The sequence below is a fragment of the Gallus gallus genome, chromosome 4 (assembly GCF_016699485.2).
Source record: "Gallus gallus isolate bGalGal1 chromosome 4, bGalGal1.mat.broiler.GRCg7b, whole genome shotgun sequence".
In the NCBI taxonomy this organism is placed as follows: domain Eukaryota; kingdom Metazoa; phylum Chordata; class Aves; order Galliformes; family Phasianidae; genus Gallus; species Gallus gallus.
This window is the reverse complement of record NC_052535.1, coordinates 11,793,666-11,816,308: the sequence shown is the minus strand read 5'-3', so window position 1 is coordinate 11,816,308 and position 22,643 is coordinate 11,793,666. Positions and strand designations below refer to the sequence as shown.

At 48.4% G+C, this 22,643-nt stretch overlaps 1 protein-coding gene across 29 annotated transcripts in view; it reads right to left on the bottom strand.

Annotated features, from left to right (window-relative positions):
- The window catches only part of ARHGEF9 (Cdc42 guanine nucleotide exchange factor 9), a 193,235-nt gene that overhangs the window by 20,334 nt on the left and 150,258 nt on the right, over positions 1 to 22,643 (bottom strand). For all 29 annotated transcript variants that reach the window (XM_040699572.2, XM_015278576.4, XM_015278577.4 and 26 more), the window contains 4 exons: positions 22,053 to 22,182; positions 14,374 to 14,505; positions 987 to 1,230; positions 194 to 262 (listed from right to left, as the gene is read on the bottom strand). In XM_040699572.2, coding sequence (XP_040555506.1) covers positions 194 to 262; positions 987 to 1,230; positions 14,374 to 14,505; positions 22,053 to 22,182 — 575 coding nt within the window. The remainder of the gene's footprint in view (positions 1 to 193; positions 263 to 986; positions 1,231 to 14,373; positions 14,506 to 22,052; positions 22,183 to 22,643) is intronic.

Below are 22,643 nucleotides of genomic sequence, written 5' to 3'. Positions count from 1 at the left end.
TCTGCCACATGGGACCAGAGATTAATTTGGCCCACAGATACATTAAGAAAGGATACAAAGCACAAACGGTATTTTATAAAAAAGAGAAAGGGGAGAGGGAAATTCAGGGGAGACACTGGATCCTAGCCCAGCAGGATTCAGCCCAGCCCGCTCCACCCTCACATCACCAGGCACAGTGCGTGTTGCCGGTTACCTTTTTGCTTACTGACTTTCTTTACTGTCATTGCCGCTTGCCGCTTTTGATTTTCAGAAATTTCAAAGCCTGAAAAAGGGAACACGGCAAATACAATTCAGAAGTTGCTTACAAAGCCTCTCTTTCTTTTGGGGAGGGGGGGATTTTCTGCACTTTTTGGCAAACGCAGAGCTCCCTAGGTGGCAAAGCATCACCCAGCAGGCCGTGTGTACAGTAAGGTGTTTCAATGAAAGGCAAATCTGCCTTGAAGGGACAGGCCTGCTTACAATCTCCCTTGTGCAGGGTCTGTATGGAAAGTAAGATTAGATCCATTATTATTATTATTATTACTATAAACAGGATCGTAAATACGCCCAGTAGTTTACAGCTGAGCAACACAAACTGAGCCTGAACTGACACTTGCTGCAGTCAGTTTCTGGGCTGATGCTGAGGGAAGGGCATGGCTTATCAGTCACCAACTTGCCCCCTCCCTACCCCGCACAGAATGTGCACAGCCAGGGCAGAAAGGAGGCAGCCAGGAGACTCTGGGTCAGGAGGCCCAAGAGTTCTGTTTCACATGTACCCCTGGAGGTCCAGGCTTGAAGCTATGGGCAGAATTTGCTCACTGAGGGCCAAAAATACCACTAACTGAACTGGAAAGAGATCTACTTCATGGCAACGAGAGCAGCCAAGGACATCTGAACAAGGTTTAACTGTAATGCTACAATTAAAAAAAATGTGGGCTTCTCCAACAATTGGGGCTACATTAAGCATTACCAACAACCTCCTTTCAGATCCATTTCATATTCCTCACCTATCTTTTCATCTTCTTTTACCATCTTCCTTTCTTCTCTGAAAGCTCTGAGCCATCGCAACTTCTCCTCCAGTTTCTTGGCAAAGAATAAGTGCATTTCCTCAGTCTCCTTGTTATGGAGTTTGAAGGCATTCTTCATGCTGACATTGAAGTCATCGTCTCTCCCATCTTCTATATCTACCACTTCGTATTTATCCATGTCTATGCGACCTTTGTAATACAGAATATCTCTTCGTATCAGGTCCTGTGGAGACAAAAGGAGAGATGGGCTGATCGTAAGGTACTTACGGAGCCTGAGCTCAGCAGGGAATTCACAGGAGGGCTGAGGAAAAGAAAGAAGCAATGGTGAAACTGTCAGAGTCTTCCAACCTCGTCTGCTGTGAATATATTTGTTGCTGACTGAATGAATAGGGGAAACTCGGAAAAAATAGAACAAAATACAAATCCTCATGCTGCGAAATTTTGCTTACAGGAACGAAAAACCACCTTTGAGCAAACAGAGCCCTTCCGTCATCTCCCATGGGTTTAGTGCCTTCTTACTGAGCATAAGGTATTACTCCTGCTCCACATGACAGGAGCCTGATGGGATTCCTGTGCTGCAAAAAAGGCTGTATGGAGAGAGAAAACTTGTGAAATCAGCTTGTGCCCACTTGGCACTGCAGAGCTGGGTCTCCCTTTTCCAGACCTGCTCTTGGTTGTCAGGGGAGATGGGTCTGTGCTGCTTCTCCCTGGCACCGATTTCCCAATCTTACACAATTCATCGGTGAGAAAATCCCCTCAGATCTCTACATTCAAAGAACTCTTAAATTCTATCCCACTATAACCTGGGTTTAACCTCTTGAGCCAGCTTAAATTTTTGCTTTTCTCCTCCTTGATGTTTATAACAATCTTTATGACCAAACCTCCTCATCTTCACCGGCTTTCTACACTGATCACTCCCATCCCCTTGTTTTTCAGCAATAGCTCACTTCTCTCCATCAGGAAGGAAGAAAACAGAAGTAACCTTCTGCCACTGCACTGGCACGGCTGTGTGGTCCCAGCAGCAGGGAAACAGTAGATGCAGCAGACGTGGCACTAAAAGCAATGCTTTGAGAGTAATGTGTCAACTGCTCAATCACAGATGTGAAATTGTGCTGATTAAGCACAGTAAAAGACTGACACCTGCCTATTTTGCCCCCTTCCCTCTTTGTACTTCTTTTGGTCCTGCCCTTCACATTTGGTACTGCCTTTCATGGAACGATTCCTGATTTACACTGGTGTTACAGGGGAATTGGTCTCTTTCACAGAACAGATAACAAAAAAATGACTATCAGAAAGCAGAGTATTAATTACATAAAGACATGACCAGAGAGGGTGTTTCAATTTATAACACATACATATATCTAAAAACACAAATTCAGAAACATACCATCAAGATTGTCTTCCTCTACCCACTGTAAAAACCCAGTATTTAGGTGTATTAAATTAATGCATTTAAATATTTTTTGTTGGTTTTTGAAAGTGCCTAAAGATAAATGTTATGTCAAAAGATTCATTTGAGAGGAAGAAAATCAATATACAGCACTTATTTACTCAAGTAAGCTTTAGGAGCGAGGGCTTTTTTTATGAAGGTAAGCAGTAGGTATTGTTTTCAACGAATCATTCATCTCAAAAAGTAAGTTGTATATCACAGTTTTTCAACAAACATGTTCATGGACGTGCCAGACAGGGTTGGCTATCATGAGACAGGACACTGCCCAGGCGATTGGAGTCTTTAAAGTCTGGAATGCTCTATAGGGTAAAAAAAATACTTGTTGACTACCATAATGCACAAATACCTTCCTCCTAGATGAAGGCTTTGAGCAACGATGCTGTCCAAAACATAAGGGTATTTCAGGCTGAACATGCAACCCGTAAAACTTTTCTACATTGCCCTAATTTGACAAATTGCTTCTTTCTTCTTCCTCTGTCCCCACCTAAACGCTGAGAAAAGGCTGTGAAGCATCACGAAACTTGTTCAATTAAATCAATACTGTGCACTGGTTTACGTTTTAGCCTTGGACTAGTTCTTAGAAATAGCATTCATCCTCACATTCTCGAAGAACTCGGTAACAAACCTCCCTGCAAAAAAAAGATGTGCTCTTTAAATTAGTGATACCCACAAATATTCTTCTTCACAGAGGAGCGGCCGACCCACTGCTGTAGAAAACTTCCAGAAGAAGGCAGGCTGTCCTTGTGAAGCAGGTGAAGTAGGATCAAACACGCTTTCTGTGCAATATTCATGACTAAGTAGAGATTTGCTCATAAAAGTATTATGAAAATAAATAATAACCACAAGCCTCCTTTTCGCCTGGCGCTGAAAATCCCACCCTGTGCATTACCTTTTCGCAGGCACATACGTACTGAATGTGGTGGGTTTTTCCCCCTCTCATTTTTTGTTTAGCAAACATGATGAGCTCCCTTTAATAGCTAAGTGAGTGCTCTAACAGCATTATGCAGGTTGCTACGCTTCCATGGGGTGCCTGGCTGAGTGGCTCCGTGCCTTCCCCTTCCCAGGCTGCAGCCGAACAGTCGCTGCTGCGGCGCTCCGGGAGCTGCAGGTGCTGCTGAGCGTTGGGTGCGAAGGTAACGGTGTTGCCTAGGAGTTACTGGAGGAGCAATAAGGAGATAATGGAATCTCACAAGTGCTTTCAGAAGATTATTGTTGGGGAAAATGCAATAGCAGGAAAGAACAAGCTCAGCTATCAAGAGCGTTTGTGGAAAACACACAAAGAAGGAACGCTGCAGCTTTGTCCTTGAGCACTAAATAAGCGCATGGGGAATCAGGAGAAGACAACAAGCACAGAGCTACTGCCTGCTGCTTTTACTTTCATTTTGAGAAGAAGCTTTTCAGTAACAAGAAGAAATGAATCATCTTCCATCGGCCTCCCCAGAGCTCAGCCTGGCACCAATCTGCTGCTGGAGAAAGGGCCCCGGGGGGAGGCCCTGAGGAGAGGATGCACAGAGAGGACGAAGCCATGCAAAGGTCCAGGAAGGAGCTCAGAGCTTGCCCTGCGAAGCAATCACCGCTCTGTGCTGATGGAGCACTCCTTTCCTGCTGCCATAAAGGAAGCACCATTCCCCACCCACTGAATACAGCCTCCAGCACGTGTACCCCAGGATTCCCAGGGACCTTTTTACTTCTCACTGTGGTAGAGCCCACAAACATCCCAGTGAGTAGCACTTGTGTACATATGGGCTCGTTACACCTGGCATTGGGAAAGCTCAGTCCAAAGAGCAGATCAATACCTGTACTTGGGTACCATCATTTGGGATGGCTTAGCTATCTGCTACTACTTCTCCTTTCTTCCCCTCTCTGTGCCTACACTCAATAAACAGATATTATTTACTAATTGACTAAATTTTAACATCCACAGTATCAGGACAATAATAATTACTTGAGCCACAGAAATTCCATCATATATGTTGCCATAGCTCTTAAAGAAGAACAGGTATTACTTAACTCCTTGCCAAGCACGGGCGTCTTCAAATGCACTTAGATGACCATGCAATTGGTTCCAACAAAATTTAGGAGTTCGTCTGGGCTACATAATTGGCAAATGAGGCCAAAGCCCTGTTTTAAGCAACTTCTTCTGCATGTGGACAAGAAAACAGAAATTTGGGACAAGAGCAGGAAATGAGAGCAGCACTGCTTTGTGTGGTTTGTGGCAGAAGCAGGCAGGAGGGCCATGGCAGGACAGAGAAATGAGCCCTGTTACTCTGCACGCTGTGTCTGTCATGCACAGGACTGTCTTTCCTTTCTTCAAGCACATAAGCTGAACCAAACAAGCACACACAAGATAAAGGAAAACAGATGTGTGGTGGAAGATGAAAATAGATGGCTTAAATGGTAAGTACTACATGTCAGAGGGACAAAGCAAATAGGTGCACACAGATAGAGATTTATCAGCGATGGAGGTAGCTGCACTGCTGAAAGGAGCTCAGGCTTAGGGAATGGCAGAAACTGCAGCTGGGACAGTGCTACTCCTGATCACCCCATGGATACCATTTGAGATAGTCAAGAAGGAAATTACTGAACTACAGACATTGGTTTTGTTTACATGCTGCTGTATCAGTGTAGCGTTGTCTTACATCCTGGCTATAGCTGAGCCAGCATGAAGACCAGTTGCTTTACACTGCCCTATTTTTAATGTCACACTGAAAAAAGACCCGAAGAGTTAAAGAAGTGCAAGAAACTGAGAAAAAAAAAAAAGATTTGGAAATCTTGATCATTGGGAAAGGCTGAAGAAATAGAGCTGTTAGTCTAGAAAGAACATAAATGAAAAGGAATGTGCTATCACTGTTCCAAAAACATGAAAACTTCTTGGAAAAGATCAATTATTCTCCATTTTGATTGTGGCTTGGCTTAATTTACTATAAAGGGGAATAGGATTAGATACGTGGAAAAAGATCTTTCCAGCTATAGGAGTAGCTAAGCACTAAAACAGACAAAATAGAGAAGTCTTGAGACAGCATTCCTTGGAGATTTTCAAAAATAGGGTTAGATAAACATCCGTCAGAGAAGATCTGAGTGCTCTTAATCCTACAAGGGAATAGCTAATCTCCTGGGGTCCTCCCAGCTCTGCTTTTTGATGTGTCTAAGAGAAAGGCGACAGATGGAGAAGAAAAGGGATGAGAGCAGGTAGGATTATTATGGACTTGAGGGGCAGCGTGAGGGAAGCCCCAAGGCACCGACCGGGCCGATGAACACAAGGAGCAGCGACATAAACCCGCAGTCTATGCAGACTGCATCCAGATTGCGTTGCATGGCTCTTAAGAAAATTGATGCATTTAGGTCATTTGCACTTATTTGTCTAAATACGATCTTTTTTTACCCTACAGCTTCTGTACATTCTTTTTCTTTTCTCTAGCTGAGGTTAATTAAACTCTTCTGAATAAAATGCTCTGCAGTCTGTTCACATCATACATACTAAGAATCTACAAGGAAAAGATGAAGCAAAAAATATATATATATTTGATGGGAGCATAAAACAAAGTTGTGACACATTACATAAACCTTCCACGGCTCTGCTCTCTGTGTTTGTGTTCTCAGAGCTTTGCAGTGCCTGTGCTGCAGCAGTGCTCTGAGGGAGGACCTGCCTGGGCCCCGTCCTCCTGCTCTCACCTGGACTGAAACCCACCCTGCTTGCTGTTCTCCCTCCAAGGCTGGGGAGAGGCAACTTTCTCTAGCTGGGCATGAAGGAAAATATCTGACTCGTGTCTGTCATCAGGAAACCAAGGCTAGTCTTTAACTACAAAACTGGCTTCCACAAGAAATTACGCGCCTACTCCCAAGTTATTACACCAGATACAGCCATCTGGATAAAGAACTGCACCTGTAAATCCGACTGCTCGATAACTCTTACTGCAGTGCTGCCTTCTCCTGCTCACTAGCTCTAATCCATCACGTTTTCCTGCCGCGAGGACCCGCAGCCACGCGGGCAGGCGCTGCCTTTGCGTGCAGGAGTTGTGCAGTGCCCTGCAGGAGCCCCCTGCTGCTGCAGAGCAAAGAGAATATTAATCACAGGGAGGGCAATCTGCCTGCAAAATGGCTTCAGAATTAGAAGCTATTTAAGAGATTAAGCAGGAAGAAATTTCCTTCTCCATCACGGGGCACAGCTGAGCGCTGTTCGCATCGGATGCCTGCATTCCCTTGCTTAGGGCTGTTGTCTCCGGCAGGAAAGGGCACACTGTATCTTTCACATGCATGGAAGGCAAGGTCTGGGGTGAGTTCTGCCTGGAAAGAACTCAGAAAGGGCTCAGGAATGAGTGACTTCCTTTCTGGTGTAAAGATCCTGTGCTGCCTCCCCTAACGGTCCCAGTGTGGGGCTTGGGATTGGATAAGGTCTAACGGGAGCTGGAGGGACACAGAGGAGTGGTCCTTTTGGGATTTACTGCAGTAGGCAGGCTGTCAGCAACTCCAATTCTTCCTGCAACAACGGACAGCACAGACTGACCTGTAGGTGCTGGAGAACAGAACGGATCCCTGGCTGCTCCCCAGGCAGCCTCTGGAGAGGACCCAGCCCGGTACGTGTCCGGGCAGTGGGTTCCTGCACCTCAGCAGGTAGCCACTTCTGTGCCTTTCAGAAACTCCTCGTATACGAGCATACAGGAAATACATAGAGATAGATGGATAATGGTGGGTGGCACACCAGGAGGGACTGCAAGGTCCTAAGACACATTAGGATTTGAGGATGGCCCATTTTTTCAAGTCTACTCTATGCTAGGTCACACTCTACTTCTCATGCGTAAAACAAATCGTCTGTAGAGCAAGAGCCATTTCCAGCCATGAGTCATTAGATCCCTTTATGAACTGGCAACATAAAAGATGCCAAGCCCAGAATAATCTGCTACGAGTTTCTCATTGCACTTGCAGGTCGTTGGTCCCTGGTTACCAACCCCTGCATGTTCTGATGGCACTCTGGGTGCCTGGGGCTCACTGCGGATTTTCCCCCTAACCCTCTAATGGGATAATGCTATCTTCGTATTTTACAGCACAACTGGGAGCTGCAAATAAGTAATCTTTGAAAGACACACACTGAAAACCCTTGATGGCATTTCTTTACCAACCCAAAGCCCTTGATGGCATTTCCCTACCAACTCAGCAGCAGTCACACAGACTGTCCTTGCCCAGAAGCTGATGGGATCTTCAGGAATCACAGGGGAACGGGGATAGAGGGATGAGGCTGAAGGAAGAGGTCCTGCTGAGCACGAAACTTTGCAGCTTGGTGAAGAGCTGGGGTTGACAAAGTCGATAAATAGTGAAGAGTTGATACTGAAATTGATAACAGACTAAAACGGGGTCCGTTATAATGACACCCAGACACCAGCCCCCCAGGCTGGAAAAGACTGAGCTGTGTTTTCAGCTTGGCTGTGGGTCTGAGCCTCCTGTGCAATGAGCTCTCGTTGGCCTGGGCAGGGGGTGCAGAGCAGAACAGCATCTGCAGAGGGAGGGAGCAGGGTTTTTCCATTGCCTCCTGAAATTCGCCCTGGTTTTCCTGCCTGCCTGCTCTCCATCTCCGCTCTGCCCAGCCTGCCGTGAGCAACGAGCGCATGGCATGCTGCCACTTTGCCATGTCTTTGGGTATCTTTAGTCATAAGGGCTTTCAACGTTCTTTGGCTTTTTAAAAAAAGACTCAGTGCCTACATTTTTAAAATCTAATTTACCTTAAAGCGACCCTTTGAACAAAGCAGCACGGCCTGCTTGTCAAGAACACTAAGGATACAGCTTTCGCTTGCATTCATTCCTTTAACCCAGCCCCACTGCGGGCTGCTTTTTAGGCTGGGACAGTCACGCACCATTTTCACCGCACCGCACAGTCTGCTGCAGAGCTGCACCTCTGCTCTGCCCAAACTCAGCGAGCCCTTTTCTAGGTTTTTGCCCTAAACAGTCTTGATAGCAGGAAATAAATCAAAGCCCTGCTGAGCGGTTGGATGCCAGCAGCTGTGAACGCTGCTATCACCCCATCGGGCACTGTGGTTTGGGCTGAACCAGAAGGGGCTCAGAGGGATGGAGGGTGACGTTACAGCCCTGTATGCTGCCTGGGATGGGCCAACTCGTAGTTGCCCCAGGGGCCTCCATGCGAAGATGGGAGCCCGCAACCTCTTGAGTTTGGGTTTATGTAACTCCTCCTGCACAAAGACAGCTGTGCTGGGGAGGTCAGCAGATTCCTGCCAAATTATTCAGCAATGTCTGTCTCCTGAGTTTGGTTATAGATGCTTGATTCATCTGTGCCAGCTCCATGAAGCTGCAGTGTGGGCTCCGAGTGGGGGAGGACTGGAGCCGAAAGCATTTATGTGGAGATGCTATTTTTGCTCAGTGTGTTTAGTGGAACATCAGTGGCATTTTCATGCCTTGCTCCAGCTCGAGCCCAGTCACGCTGGATGCGAAGCAGCAAGGCAAGTGCCTTTCCAAAGCACTCATAGCAGGAAGGGAATGGGAAGCCCTTCTGCAGATGCATCCCTGGCTTGTCTGCTTTGTTCCCAGGGCTGTAAAGCCGTGCTGCCAACAGGACACTGCAGCAGCAGGGTTGCATTTTCAGCTTTTGAGGTTTTGTTCATGGGCCACCCACTACAATTCCAAATGAGGCACAGAGAATGCTGTGCAGCAACTTGCATTTCTATATAGTTACATGAGTAGGCTAAACCCGTTCCCTGTTGAGAATAGAAATCTCAGGCAGTGAAAGAGCCTCTAAACTCAGCCCTTTCTGGATTTCACCATTACATTGGCAACAACAACCTGAAGCCTTCTCCTGCCCCTGGCGGAGGTGTCTGCTCCTGGCTGACCTGCTGCTCTCTGCCCATCCCGTGCATCCCAGCAGCCCCCCAACCCTGCATTGCAGTGCCAGAGCAGCAGCACCGGCCTTCGTGCTCATCCTGTGCAACGTCGTTACCTCAGATTGCAGAATGCCTGTGAGTGCAACACACTGCCACATCCCTCCCCACTGCTCAGCACAGGGCAACACACCTGACCCTGCTGCAGGCAGACCCAGGCCCAGTGTGTGTCATTCTGTGGGATCTGTGCTGCTGGGAGGGACAGAGCAAGGGTGGGAGGTGCTGCAAAACTCAAACTGTGCCCTGTGGGTGAAAAACCACTTGAAGGAAAGAGAATCATCCCCATGCTGCACCGTGTTTGCAAACAAGGCTTTCAGATAGCCCTGTGAGCACTATTTGGCTGCAATAGAAGCCAGGCCGTGGTGGTGGTGTGAAGATTACCTCTGTGTCTTAGCAGAACTGATACAGAACTAGGCCTCCTTCCACTAACAGCGCTCAGAAATGTCTCTTTTATCTTCCTATTTGGGAACTTGAACTGCAATGGGGTTTGACAGGATTATTTTATTTACTCCATTTCCTACAGCAGAGCTATTTCTGGCTGGCTATTGCTACTGCTATTAAGCCGCTCTCATTTTGCTTCCCATCCAATGTGCTTTGCTGCGGGAGCTCAAGGGAAGGCAGCAATAGCAATAAGCCACAAGCTGGAGTTTACATTGCATCTTGATTGCAAGAGACACATAAAAAGTGCAAGTGAAAGCTCAATGTGTTTCATGCAGTCACTGATCTTTTAGTGCTGTCAGAAAACACACAACACGGTGCCCCATCGTGGGGGAACGGAAAGCATCATTTGGTGCAGGAGCACTGTGAACCCTTCCCACTTCCCACTGTCCTTCCAGCCTAATGCCACAGCACTCGGGAGCCTGGGGGATATCCAAACTGTCACCCCAAACAGAAAAAAGGAATGCTTATCTATTGCATGATGAGAACCTCGAGCAGCAAGATACGATTGTAATTAATAGTGTGAAGCACCTCTATGTCAAACTGATAAGAAAAGTAGAACCCATGCCTTTATGGTACCATCTTTTAGCGCTAACATCATCAAGGATTGACTTCATTTGTTAGTAACTACAGTTAACACACTGGAATATGTATTCTTCTTTCCTGATCACAGACATGTGGTTAAGTCAAATAAAAGCCAGCGCTCACTTCCTACACACAGTTTATTCCCTGCTTCCTTTCCAAAAGGCATTTTTTGCCTAAGGGTAACCTCCTGAAGACAGCACCGCTTTGTCCTCATGGACACTGCAAAGCCCCAAACTCTGGTCTGGAAAACAACATCAGAAAATGCATTTGGAGAGTTTGATGCTAATCCAATACCCAGCTTTGCAAAGACAGCCTAGACCCTGGGCTCTCCCAGAGACTCTCAGTCACGAGCTGCAGGCAGTACAGCTCAGCACACCACTGTCACCACCGCTTCTGGAGATGCCCTGCAGCCTGTGCGGCAGGTCAGCAGCCTGCTGAACGCAGGCATGTGTGACACAGTCATCGCATCTGACTGAAATCTCAATTCCTTAGGACCACTAAATGATTTCCTGGTGATATTGGGAAGTGACCAACGCTGTCTCTGATGGCTCAGTCTGAGCCAGAGAAATTAATCTGTAAAGCTCAGAAACCAATTTGATTTGCGAACGTTTCCCCACACAAGTTGCTTTGCAAGACGGTTGCCAAATCTGGGAGCTGGCTGCCACAACACCAGCATCTCCACCTGCTACTGCTGCTCTAACTCATGCAGCCCTTGTAAGGCAGACTTAAATACATTCACAGTGGTGGAGATAACATCTGTTGGATGCACCTGAACGCAGCCTTTCACAGTGACTCATTCTGACAAACCAGGTCTCTGCCTAAGGTCCCCCCAAGGATGCATTTGGGACCTGTTGCCCTGGGGGCAGCAGAGCTCATGCTGGCATCCAGGGATGGGTCCAAGCTCTGCCCCTAGATGTGACCGATGCCATCACTGCAGTTGTATAAATCTAGTTCGTATAGTTCAGTATGGTCCTGGTAATGACTGTACCAATGGCCATTCCTTTACATGCAAAGCGTTGGCCCAGTAATCCTCCAGTAGTCGTGTGCACATTTGCCCCAGCTTCCCTTACACAAGCCCTGGGACAAATCCCAGAGATGGGGGTGTGAGGAAGGAGGAGCATGCTCAGGGGCAATTCCCAGCCCTTCTCACTGCTGCAACAACAGGCAGTGAGGGGAATCCCGACTTGCAGAGAGCTGTGGGTGCCCACAGATCCAAAAGCCCAGACAGATGCTGAAACTTTGTTTGAAATGTTTGGGACAGATTGCTGAGTACAGTGAGTGCCAATCAGTGAGCTCCTGCCTGTCGGACGGCTGCTACGGTACTGCTGATCCTCTGCAGGCGCATCAAACAGGGCAGTGATTGCCAGGAGCTTGGGAAGAACCACCCTGAGAGTTAAGCCTTCCTCCTAGGAACGTCCCAGCCAGATGCTCAAAACAACGCCGCAACCTCACATTTTCAGCTAACAACAGAAAGCAGGGGATTGCAAAGCCTCCAGAAAGCAGGTCATGTTCAAAGCAGAGGGGAGTTTATATGGAAGTACTTAACTGCTGCTGAAAGCGGATAGCTGGATACTGGAGATCCTGCCATAGCCAACAGTGGATTGCTCAGGCACAGGCAACGCCAGACTGGAGCAGCAGAAACATGGCAATTCTTGGTAGCGTAGGACAGAGTCCTGCTGAAACCCTCCCAGGCCATCTGCCTGCATGGCTGGCGGAACAACCCCAATCCAGGACGAGCAGCAGAAATAAGGATGGCTTTTGAGATTGTGCCTTGTCCTTAGGAAACACACACGGCAGCCAAAATGAAGCAGAGCTCCCCGGCACTGACACCAACAGTGCCACTAACCCCTCTGCCTAGAGGGTAAGTACATCTCGGGCAGTTTCTGCCACACAGAAATGATCTCATCATCTGCCAACATGCAGAAGATTTTCTGAAGAGGGAGACTCCTTGGGATTCTCCACAAAGTTTTGATCAGACCTGGTGACAACACAAACCTCAGCAAACACAGATCGGGTTGGCTGTGAATTTTCTCACCACTCATACCTGGAAGACCAGGAGCGCTGTTCCATCAGCTGCTTTGGAAGCCTACAAGGACTCCATTGCCCTGCATACAGGGCAGAGGAGCCAGCAGCTTTGGGCTAGTCCAGACTCTGAGACCTTCCAGAAACCTGCAACTTGAGTTTTCTTGCCGTACCCTTCTGGACTCAAGCAATGTCAGTTCCCTGAGGGCTTGTGCAAGTGGAACACAAAAGCACATCACGAGCCACGTGCCAATCTCACACACTTCTGCTGTGCCTGGCGCCAGGCTGCGCTGCAGATGGCCCAGAACTGTGGTACTTTGCCCACTCCAGATGAAGGACCAGCACCACACAGCCCCTGGGCTGCCTGCACCTTGCTGTAGGTGCTGCTTTGCTAAGGAGGCCCCAGGATCTCACCTATGGGCACCGGCGTGGAGGGCACACTGCCAGATGGCTGTGATCCATAACAGCAGAGCTCGACACAGGGTCAGGACGACATGGACTATAAATCAGTCCCATTTACTTTATGTAGAATACGTGGCCCCAAAATGTGAGCTAACACTCCCCTGAATTCTGTCCTTGAGCAATGCTTCTTAACAACATTCAGGGAAAGCTCCATCAGGATGGGGAAGTCCAGCTGTCAGCCCTGCTGCCCTCCTACCCCATCACTCTGGAAAACAGAACCTGCAGCTTGGCATTGGAAGAGCCAACAGGAGGACATGGCACAGCCTGGAGTGGTCCTTGTGCCCTTGAGGTTGGGCTCATGGATAAGTCTGCAGCCTCTGCCCTTCTGCCTGAACTTGCCATGGAGTTGAGAACCCCCAAAGCCACCTCTGCTGGCTCCAACCTGCAAGCTGCTTTCCTGCAGAGGCATCACTTGTATGACGCTGCCACATGCACAACACAAAGCAACTTTGGCACACGTAAGGGAAGAGGACAGTGACACGGGGACGCTGTTTGCATACTGATCCCACCCCTGAGCTCCCCCAGCCTGCTGAGAAATGCTGAGCACTCTCTGCTCACTCTGCAGAGATCCCAGCTCTGGTGTTCCTGGGAGCAGAGGAAGGCCCGACACCCCTCCAGAGCACAGCCTGGATGCTGCCTTAGGAATCGGAAATTCAGGGTCACAATCAAAGTTTAGGAGGTCAAGGTTAAAAAATTAAGCCCCGCTGCCTATTTGCAGACTCATGTTGACAGCTCTCTGAGTTTGTTATTGTTGCTGTTCTGCTTTTCTTTTTTTTTTTTTTTTTCTGTGTAACAGAGATGGGAGAGATGTACAAGGCACAACAACAGTGGGTGGAGGGAAGTGCACACGTTCCAGAAGGCAAAATCTCAGTCAACTATGACTCAGGAGAAGAAAGTGCCACCCACCAAAGGCACAGGGCAGAGCTGCATGGCAGCGGGCAGCGGTGCGCTGAGTCAGGAGCCACCCACACCATCCCTGGCTTCCTGCAGCCACGGGTGGGTTTGTGGTGGGTTTCACGGCAGAGATGTCCTCTATAAACCAGCACAGCAGCTACGTGAAGATGAGGCTTGAAATGTATTTCTCTGAGTGACACACGCACACCCTGTTACGCACCGAGCTGCTGCCTGACAGTTCTTCAACAGGCAGCAAGCATCATTTTAATGTAGTAATTGAGCTGCCTGCCCACATGCCAGGCTTCATAGTTCGTACAGAAATTCTAGGGCTATCTAATCCCAGATCATATGCTGCAGCCAGAACCCAAAAGCAGGAGTGAGGCAATGAGCCAAAACGAGGGGCACATGAGAAAAAGGCATGAAATGAACAAGGGGAGGCTGAATTTGCTACTAGCATAAAAATCCCTCCGTCATGTTATACTTACCACCCTGTAATTCAGCAGCACGTAGCACTACCCATATCCTGCTCTGCACAGACAGCAAACAGCCACCTTGTCCTAAAAACCACTTTGGATCAGAAAGCCCATTCCCAGCACGTCCTTAGCAGCGCTGCTCACAGCCTGGACGTCCTTACCTTCTTGCAGAGAACCATCTGGTGATCAAAGAGGAAGAAAACACGCTGCTGGTTCCGTCCGTAGGGCTGGTAAATCCAGGACATCTCTCCCGTGTAGATCAGCTCTGAGCTGCGGTCCAAGATATCGTCTCCCTGGAGGGCACAGAGAATGAGGCCATGTGAACCACCGCTCCCAGGAGGGCATGCCTCTCTTTGTAGGATGCGGAGAAACAGTAATTAAATAAGATTTTGGTCTTTCTGCAGCTCTCAAGGCTGTCATGCCTGACTTCAGGCCAGGAACTGGAGGTGGGGGATCATCCTGGAGGAAAGGAAATCAAGTAAGTGTGGACACTCAACGCGCAGTCATTGTGGCTCAGAGCACAGTGAGCAAAGCAGCAGCAGAATGGCTCCAGGACAGCCCTGTCCCCATGCTGCACCCCCAGACGCAGCTCTCACTGCAGTGCCCATCCCATGGGCACCCCCAGCTACAACCCCAAGCCCGCAGCTCCCCTGGGCTCCACAGCCAGCTCAGGAGGATCTCTCTTTGTAAAAGCATCCCAACACACTTGAGATGTCCCTTTGAGTCCCTTCAAGATGCCAGGCCAGCTCCTTGCATCACCTGCCCCGGAGCTACCAACACTCCCCCCACGCACGCTACCACCTCCATCCCCACACTTTCAGGTGATGACCACCCCTCTCCCACAGCATTCTCATTAAGAGTTCCCCAGCCCCAAAACCCTGTCAGGCCGGCCAGCTGCCAGCATTCCCCCACCCTGTCTCAGCCTCTGGCTAACACTTGTTTTCCTCTCCCACTTTTTTTTTTAAGGATTTGTGAGCAGATGGTCTTGAAAACACAGCGCATTCTCTCCCACTCTCTGAGAGAACAAATGCAGTCACCCTCCACTAATTAGGATGAGCTGGACTTTTTAAAAAGTTAATTAAAATCTATTTATTAAAAATGGGTGAATTCACCACCACCTGCCCCGTGGGCATCCCAGCACCTCGCTCCAGACACCACAGAAGGGAGCAGGATGACTTCAGCGCAAAGGTAAGGAGTGGGATGGGGGAGAAAGTGGGAGAGAAGCATTCCTTTCTTTTTTTTTCTTTGGCTCTGAAACCAGTGCAGTTCTGGCTCTGATGCCAAACTGGAGCCAATTCTATGACAAGAGCATCCCAAAATCTCAGCTAACAGCTTGTAAGGGCTCTGGGTGCACCCAGGCCACTTACAATGCGGGTGCCAGAGCAACCAGGAGCCCTCCCCAGCCCTCACTTTTCAGTGAGGATTTCAGGCTGCAGGTAAATGTGTAATTAACCTCCCAGCATTGATTGGAAGCAACTGTCTGAGTCCCTGGGCCCTGTGACAACAGCAGCTTCATTAAGTCGCTGCGGCATCATGCAGCAGCAGGGACTTTTGGGTGGCCCGGTGAGTTGCTCATCCCCCTCTCCATCTCACTCTGTGCCTGTGCTGTCTGAGGGCCCCATCGGGGCAGCCTGCCCAGCACATGGGGTCACTTAGAGTGACCCCAGCAGTGGGACCTCCTGGGTAGGCAACAAGGCCCACGGATATGCCAGTCCTTCCTCTGAAGGAAACGCACTGGCTCCACAAACTGTGGGCTTCTTTGGCTAAACAGGAGCTTATCTGAAGCAGATTCACAAAGCCCACGGATGGGAGCTTTTCTGAGAGGGGGCAAGCCTAGGAGATGCTGTCTGCTAAAAATAGAAGAGCAGCTTTGTCTTTTACTCCTGTGGTAGCATCTCAAGCCTGAGGACACACAGAGGGCTCTGTAAACACTTCTACTTGATTAGCTGGATCCAAACTGTGTAGTCCCTGCAAGCCATATAAAACAAAAAAAATCAGATCTGAAATGATAGGATTTGTATTGCATTTTCTATGCTGTGAAAACAATTTTTACATACAGTCTATAGGCTGGAAGCGGATGATTTCCAGTGCTGGGTTAGCACATTTGGAAATGTCATAGTGCAGACAGTTTGGGACCAGCCTTACAGCCCCAAGCAGCAGCCCCAGCCGGTAACAAAAAGCCTCAGGCCAGCCTGGTTGGCACTGAGCATCCAGCTGCAAAGAGATGGCATGAAAGGAAGCGGGGTCCTCTGTTCTGCATGCAGTCATCAGCGCTCCTGCATGTGCGGGGAGCAGATGTGGGCTGGATGCATGCCCCGTGCTCTCTTGAGTGCTGCAGAGTGATGCATATGTCCTGGGGCTCATCCTGCCTCCCGAGCAGAGGTCAGTGCTTCTGCTGCTATGGGAAGGCGGCAATCCCCAGCTCGCCAGCTGTGCTATAGACCACCCTGCTACAGGTAACCACTCTGCTATAGGCAATCACCCTGCTATAGGTGACCACCCTGCTACAGGTGAGTGCACTGCTGCAGGGGACCGCACTGCTGCAGGGGACCACCCTGCTATAGGCAACCGCTCTGCAACAAGGAGCTGGGAGGAACCGAGGGGTTTTACTGATGTCACAGAAGCAGTGCTGCTGGATGAACGCTCCTCGCTGTTACTGCCGGGCACTAAATCCCCTCTCCTAGTTAACATTCAGCGAGCAGGGCTCTCTTCTGCCTGACACTGCTGTTCTTTAATTAGAGATTGACAGGCTGATTAGCACTCTGGGCTACAGAAAGATCAAAAAAAAAAAAAAAAAGGAAAGCGAGAGAAATGTTGTCTTTTTCATCAGGCTCCTTTTTTGATACCTTCTGTTGCTGGGAAAAAAAAATAAAGGAGGAAAATAAAAAAGGAGAAGGATCTGTTTCAGTCCCTGTTGTGATTCTTCCCTGGGAGGATTTCTCATCAGGCTGTCCTCACTTTGAAAATAGCACGTTGGTTGCATGCATCTTTTTTTTCCCCGTGTCATTCTTGGATTCAATAACGTAATATTAGGCCGAAGCCAACTATTATGTATTACATAATTAAGGGCACCGAGTCTTGATTTAAAGGACCAGTAAATAATGAGGATGGGAAGAGATTTAAAAGGACAGTTTTCATTATATTTCGCAATTACACATCCTTTACCCTTCATGTAAATTTAATACTCTTGCAATCTGCCAAAGTGGCAACCCACGGGAATCTCGGGTAGCAATATCTAGAAATCTGCATAAACCAAAGTAATCTGCTTAAATAGCAGGCTCAGGCTAATCGAGGCTGTGAGCGAGGCTCTGCTCCGTGCCAAACACCCCATTGCTGCCTTGGGATGGCTGATCCCTCCTGGGGATGGCAGCCATGGGACGAGCAGCCCAGCCACAGCTCCCTGCTCCAAGTGGAGCCGGGTTGAAGGGAGCAGCACCGCGGTCTGCCAAAGCACACATCTGCTTCCCATCAGCATGGCAGCTGCGGCGGGCACTCAGTGAGCGAGGGTGCAGTCAGGGCTGCAGCGGGCACTGCAGGCGCTGCCCAAGCAAATGGCAAGGCTGTAAATCATAGAATCACTGAATGGTTGGGTCGGAAGGGACCTCAAAGCCCATCCAGTCTCAACCCCTGCCATGGGCTGGCTGCCCCCCACCGACTCAGGCTGCCCAGGGTCCCATCCAATGTGGCCTTGGGCACCTCTAGGGCTGGGGCACCCACAGCTGCTTTGGGCAGCACTACCACGACCTCACCACCCTCTGAGTAAAGAATTTCCTCCTCACATCTAAGCTGCATCTCTCCTCTTAGTTTTAAACCATTCCTCCTTGTCCTATCATGGTTTGACAATGTAAAACATAGCTATCCACCTTTTCTTTAAGCTCCCTCTGGAGCAGCCCCGCACCGTGCTGTCACCATAGCAGCTCTGCAGCATGTGGTGGGGTGGCATGGGCTGGAGGAGGGCAGAGGCTGGCAGTGTGTGCTCCCTGCAGGCTGTGCGGGCCCAAGCAGAGCAGGCAGAGGAAGGCAGGGCCATACCACTCCTGCCACCTCCCTCCTGCTTCTTAGGCACCTGTATAAGCAGCACTGCCCACACTGGGGCTGCAAGGACGTAGAAACGACGATGGGCTTTGAGGAACTCTTCTCTTTACAGTGCCATTGTACATACATTGCTGGCTAACCTTTGAGAGCTGTAGCCCAGGACAGGCTCTGTCCGGCACATTTCACACTGACCCAGAGCAGACCTGGCACGCTGCTCCGAGCCCACCGCAGCTAACTGCGTGCCAGCACTGCCTGCTGCCTTCACACGTCCCTGCTCTGATCTGAGGGCACTGAACCACCGGTGGGGGGATGGCACCAAGCAAAGGGAAACAGAGGCTGAGCATCAGGAAGCACTTCATAACCACAAGAGCTCTCAGGCACTGAAAGGTCTTGGCAAGAGGTGGTAGAAGCCCCATATTTCACACCATTAACAACCAAAGGAAGAAAGGGCACCGGAGTGTCCCAATGCAGGCAGGGCAGCACCTCTCTGAGTCGGTCGATGCATCGGAAATCCAAAACAAAAAAGTGAGTCACACACGGCAACAGTCCAATGCGGGCCTGCTGGTCAAAACCACGCTCCTACAAATTACACAGGAACACATTTCAAAGTGACTGGGGATTGTTTCTAATTTACAGCAGTCAGTGAGATCAGAATCTTCCTTCCCGATTTTGCTCTGTCACTCCATGTACGAAGCCAGCAGCGATTCCTCAGGCTTGGAGCCCCGGTGCTGCAGCACCCGCCAGCTGCCCTGCAGTAGGGCTGCCCTTCTTGGTGCCATCTGCAATGCACATCAGCAGCCCCCACTCGAGTGGCAGCCTGAAAACAAGCCCCGGCTTTGGCAGCTGAAGGAATTCCGCATTTTTCTATTGCTGACCCTGAAATTCACCTTCACGGGGCCATGCAGAAAATCTTGAGGGATTAAAAATGACTCCTGAACAGGCACAACTCCATGGGATGCAATAAAACCCCTCCTGCTCAGATTAGCCACGACAATCCCCCTGCTTTTTTTATTTGCTTTAGGATCAGCAACACGTACGCACTCCCAACAACACTCTCTCCTTGTGACAATATGAGTACAAACACTCTGTAAACAAGAACAGTTCAAATATTCACCCGCTAAATATTTGCTTGGTTTGGCTATCTTTCTTCTCTTTTAAAAATCCTTTTCCAACATCTTATCACAAAACATGGGCAGATTCAGAAATTAAAAAGCAAATTAGAATCAGAGCGTCAACACTGTTGGTACAGAGATGTTAGGGAAAAACAGAGACATTTTTCCAAAGGAGAGAATTCAACATTCAAACCACTTTACTCTTAGTTACTGCTGAAATAATTCACTGAGTGCAAAATACAGTGGAGTAATTAGGGATTATCTCTGTCTTGTGCACGGGATAGATTTCTGGTGGGGGAGAGAAAAGAAATGCCAGAGCTGCCTGTTAATTAGTCTCCTTGTTCCTACTTCTTTGTACTTGGGGTTTGGTTTCTTTCTGTTTGTCCCAAGCAAGACTGAGCTGTCCCCACATCTGTGCTCCACTGCTCACTTGCATGGCTGCGCCAGCTGGAGAGATCAGGAAGCCACCAGGACACACAAGGGGGTGGGAAGGGAGTGCTTCTGAGGGTAATTAGAGGAGAATTAGGGCCATGGGAAGATGGAAGGGTAACTGCTGTGGGTTCCTGCCTCTGTTTCAGTGAGAGTTTAACTGGATAAGCACTTCCAGAAGCTCGAAGTTGACATCGGGTCATCAGGCTGGATACCCTGCAAGCTGGCAAGGAAATCCAGCCCTGACAGCCTGGGAGAGGTGCCCTACAGGCTGAGATCAGTGCAGGGGTTTTGGAGGTCAGCAGCCCAGGTACAGAGCAACTGCACAGATCAAGGATGTATTGAAGCACCTGGCACTGCTTTGGATTTCTCCTGCTCTCTTCCTGAATTACGCTGTAGTTCACTTCTGTGTATTTTGGGTTTGTTTTTGTGCATCCTCCTGGCCATTATGTGGGCATCTGTGCAGTGGGGTCTGATGGTTCAGAGGTTACTTCAGAGGAAAGAATCAAGCAAAGTCCTCTGCTGCATTTAGATCTCATCCTCTAGTGTTCCCATCCAAAACACAATATAAGAATGGCAAGAATGGTGTTTCTCTTTGAACAAGGGCAGTAGCTGTATTCCTGCTGGATCCCTGAGTGGCAGCAACAGCAGGTTCTCTTGTATTAGGAGAAGCTGAAGGATGGTGCTGCAATATTGTGCTTAAAATTTGGAAGAGTAGCCAAAAAGTCCTTGGAAAAATGATTTGGCAAGTTCCTGAGGATAGGATGGAGATAAAGAATAGGTACGGCTAAGCAGGAGTGAATTATCAAGGATATAGCTAAATAAAAATGAATTATCAACTGAGCCAATGGAAGAGAAGAAGAAACTGCTGTTTCACAGATCCTATGCGGAGGTCACCTTGGCTTTCCACTTGCATATGAATATTCACTGACTTGGAATTGATCCGTCCTTAATCTAGATTTATTTACAGTGAGGGTCGTGGCATTTCTTACAGACAACACACATTAGCTCATCGCACAGAATATACTGCAGGCTGAAGATACATCTGATGGTCCTGTGCCTCCCTGAGAGCAATTTCCTAATGCTGAAAATGAGTCTGGGTGTCAGTATCAGGGAACTTTCTGCACAGCAAACAACAATAAAACAATCAAGCAAATCATCTGTATTCCCTGCTCTCACCGCCCGTCAAAATGTAAGAACCAGCTATGATTGCTGCACCTACATGTTTTATCAAGAGATCCAGGGCTGAATCTAACCTTTATTATAGCAACAAAACTAATTCAGTCAAGGAAGATACACAATCACAAGGTGATGCATCTGCATTTCTCCTCCTCTGTTCCCTGCCTTCCTAAATCATTTCCCAACAAACAAACTCTGCGACTTCCCCATATACTGTAATTGAGACGGTGCGATCCCAATGATTTGAATGTGAAGTTATTCCAAACCTTTGTGACTGTAAGGAAGAAGGGAGGCCATTCCATCACTTGCTGAATACACGGATCAATGACTTAAAACAGAGGGTGGTTTACAAACATGCTCATCTTTGCTCTGCTTAGAAACCCAACTCGCAGGTTACATTTATACAAGGATTCAAAAAAATTAAGGATGAGAAAAAAAGGAGAACAAACGCTTAGTTTGGATTTGCCTTTTCAAGCACATGGCAGAATGTAGCAGAGCTGGTGAGGAATCCCTCTGCTGACTGCCTTGCTCGTACTTTGCAGCTCGTTCATTATACTGCAACTACTCATTGACTTGGCTCAGAAATATCTTTAAGAGGATACTCATTTTAAATGTGCAGACAGCATCCATAACTTCAGCTTAATGTCTTGGCTTCTAATCATAAGACCAGCTTTTGCCATTTTTTTTAACCTGTCACAACTTCCAGCGCTTTTTGATACTGCTTTCCCTACTTCTTCCCTGGTCACAAAGCACAGAGTCAGAACGCACCAAGTTTGATCCTAATCTTCCTTACTGCCAGGACTGCACTGCAATCACAAAAGTTACTCCAGATTTGTGTCTATGAAATAGGAACCAGACCCTAGATTTTCTTCAAAATACCATCAATGTTGTATATGTTAAGTCCCATCTCCAAAGCCTGCGAATACGTTTCCTCTGCCCCCACTTTAACCCCAGTTCTGATGTCCTCTCCAACACATACCCAGATGAAGCTGTGTGAAATGAGCTATACAAGGTATAGCATAATCCCAACAGCTGCACGGAACGGCCTTCATCCAGGCTGATAGCCCCTAACATGGGTTCCATACCTCCCAGTCCAGAACAGATGCCTGCCACTGAGCTATCTTGTCTATGTTCTCCAGTCTCCGCTTCCGCTCGTTGATCTGCAGAGTCACGTTCCTCATGACGGCGAGAGCAGCAGCCACATACCTGTAGTCACTGTGGAACACAAAAGAGAAGCCCATGAAATGGAGCTCAATGTGCAGTGGAAACATATAGCAGTCTTAGTGTCAGCAGCATAATCTCGTCATCCTTTTAGCAAGAAAGGGAGGTAGGATTTGCCACTCATTACTATGATGCTGTGTTTTTGCATTGGCAATGTCTTTCTGGATCACTGAAAAAGGGCAGCTAGGTTGCAAACAAAACAGCGTGTGTTCGGGACATGAAGGCAGCAGCTTCTCAATGGCCTGCATCTGGAAGCCCACTGGAAGCAGTCTGGCCTGTGCCAACCCCATCTGCAACAGCTGTGGATGTCACTCTTTAAAGTCTGAAGGTGCCTGCTAAAGAGCATCCAAAGAGAAAGTCTGACCGTTTTGATCAGCTTGGGCTTGGATTCTTATGTTTTTAGGATGAACATCTGAAAATGTTTCACTCAGACAAGTTGGAGCCCCTTCCAGGCC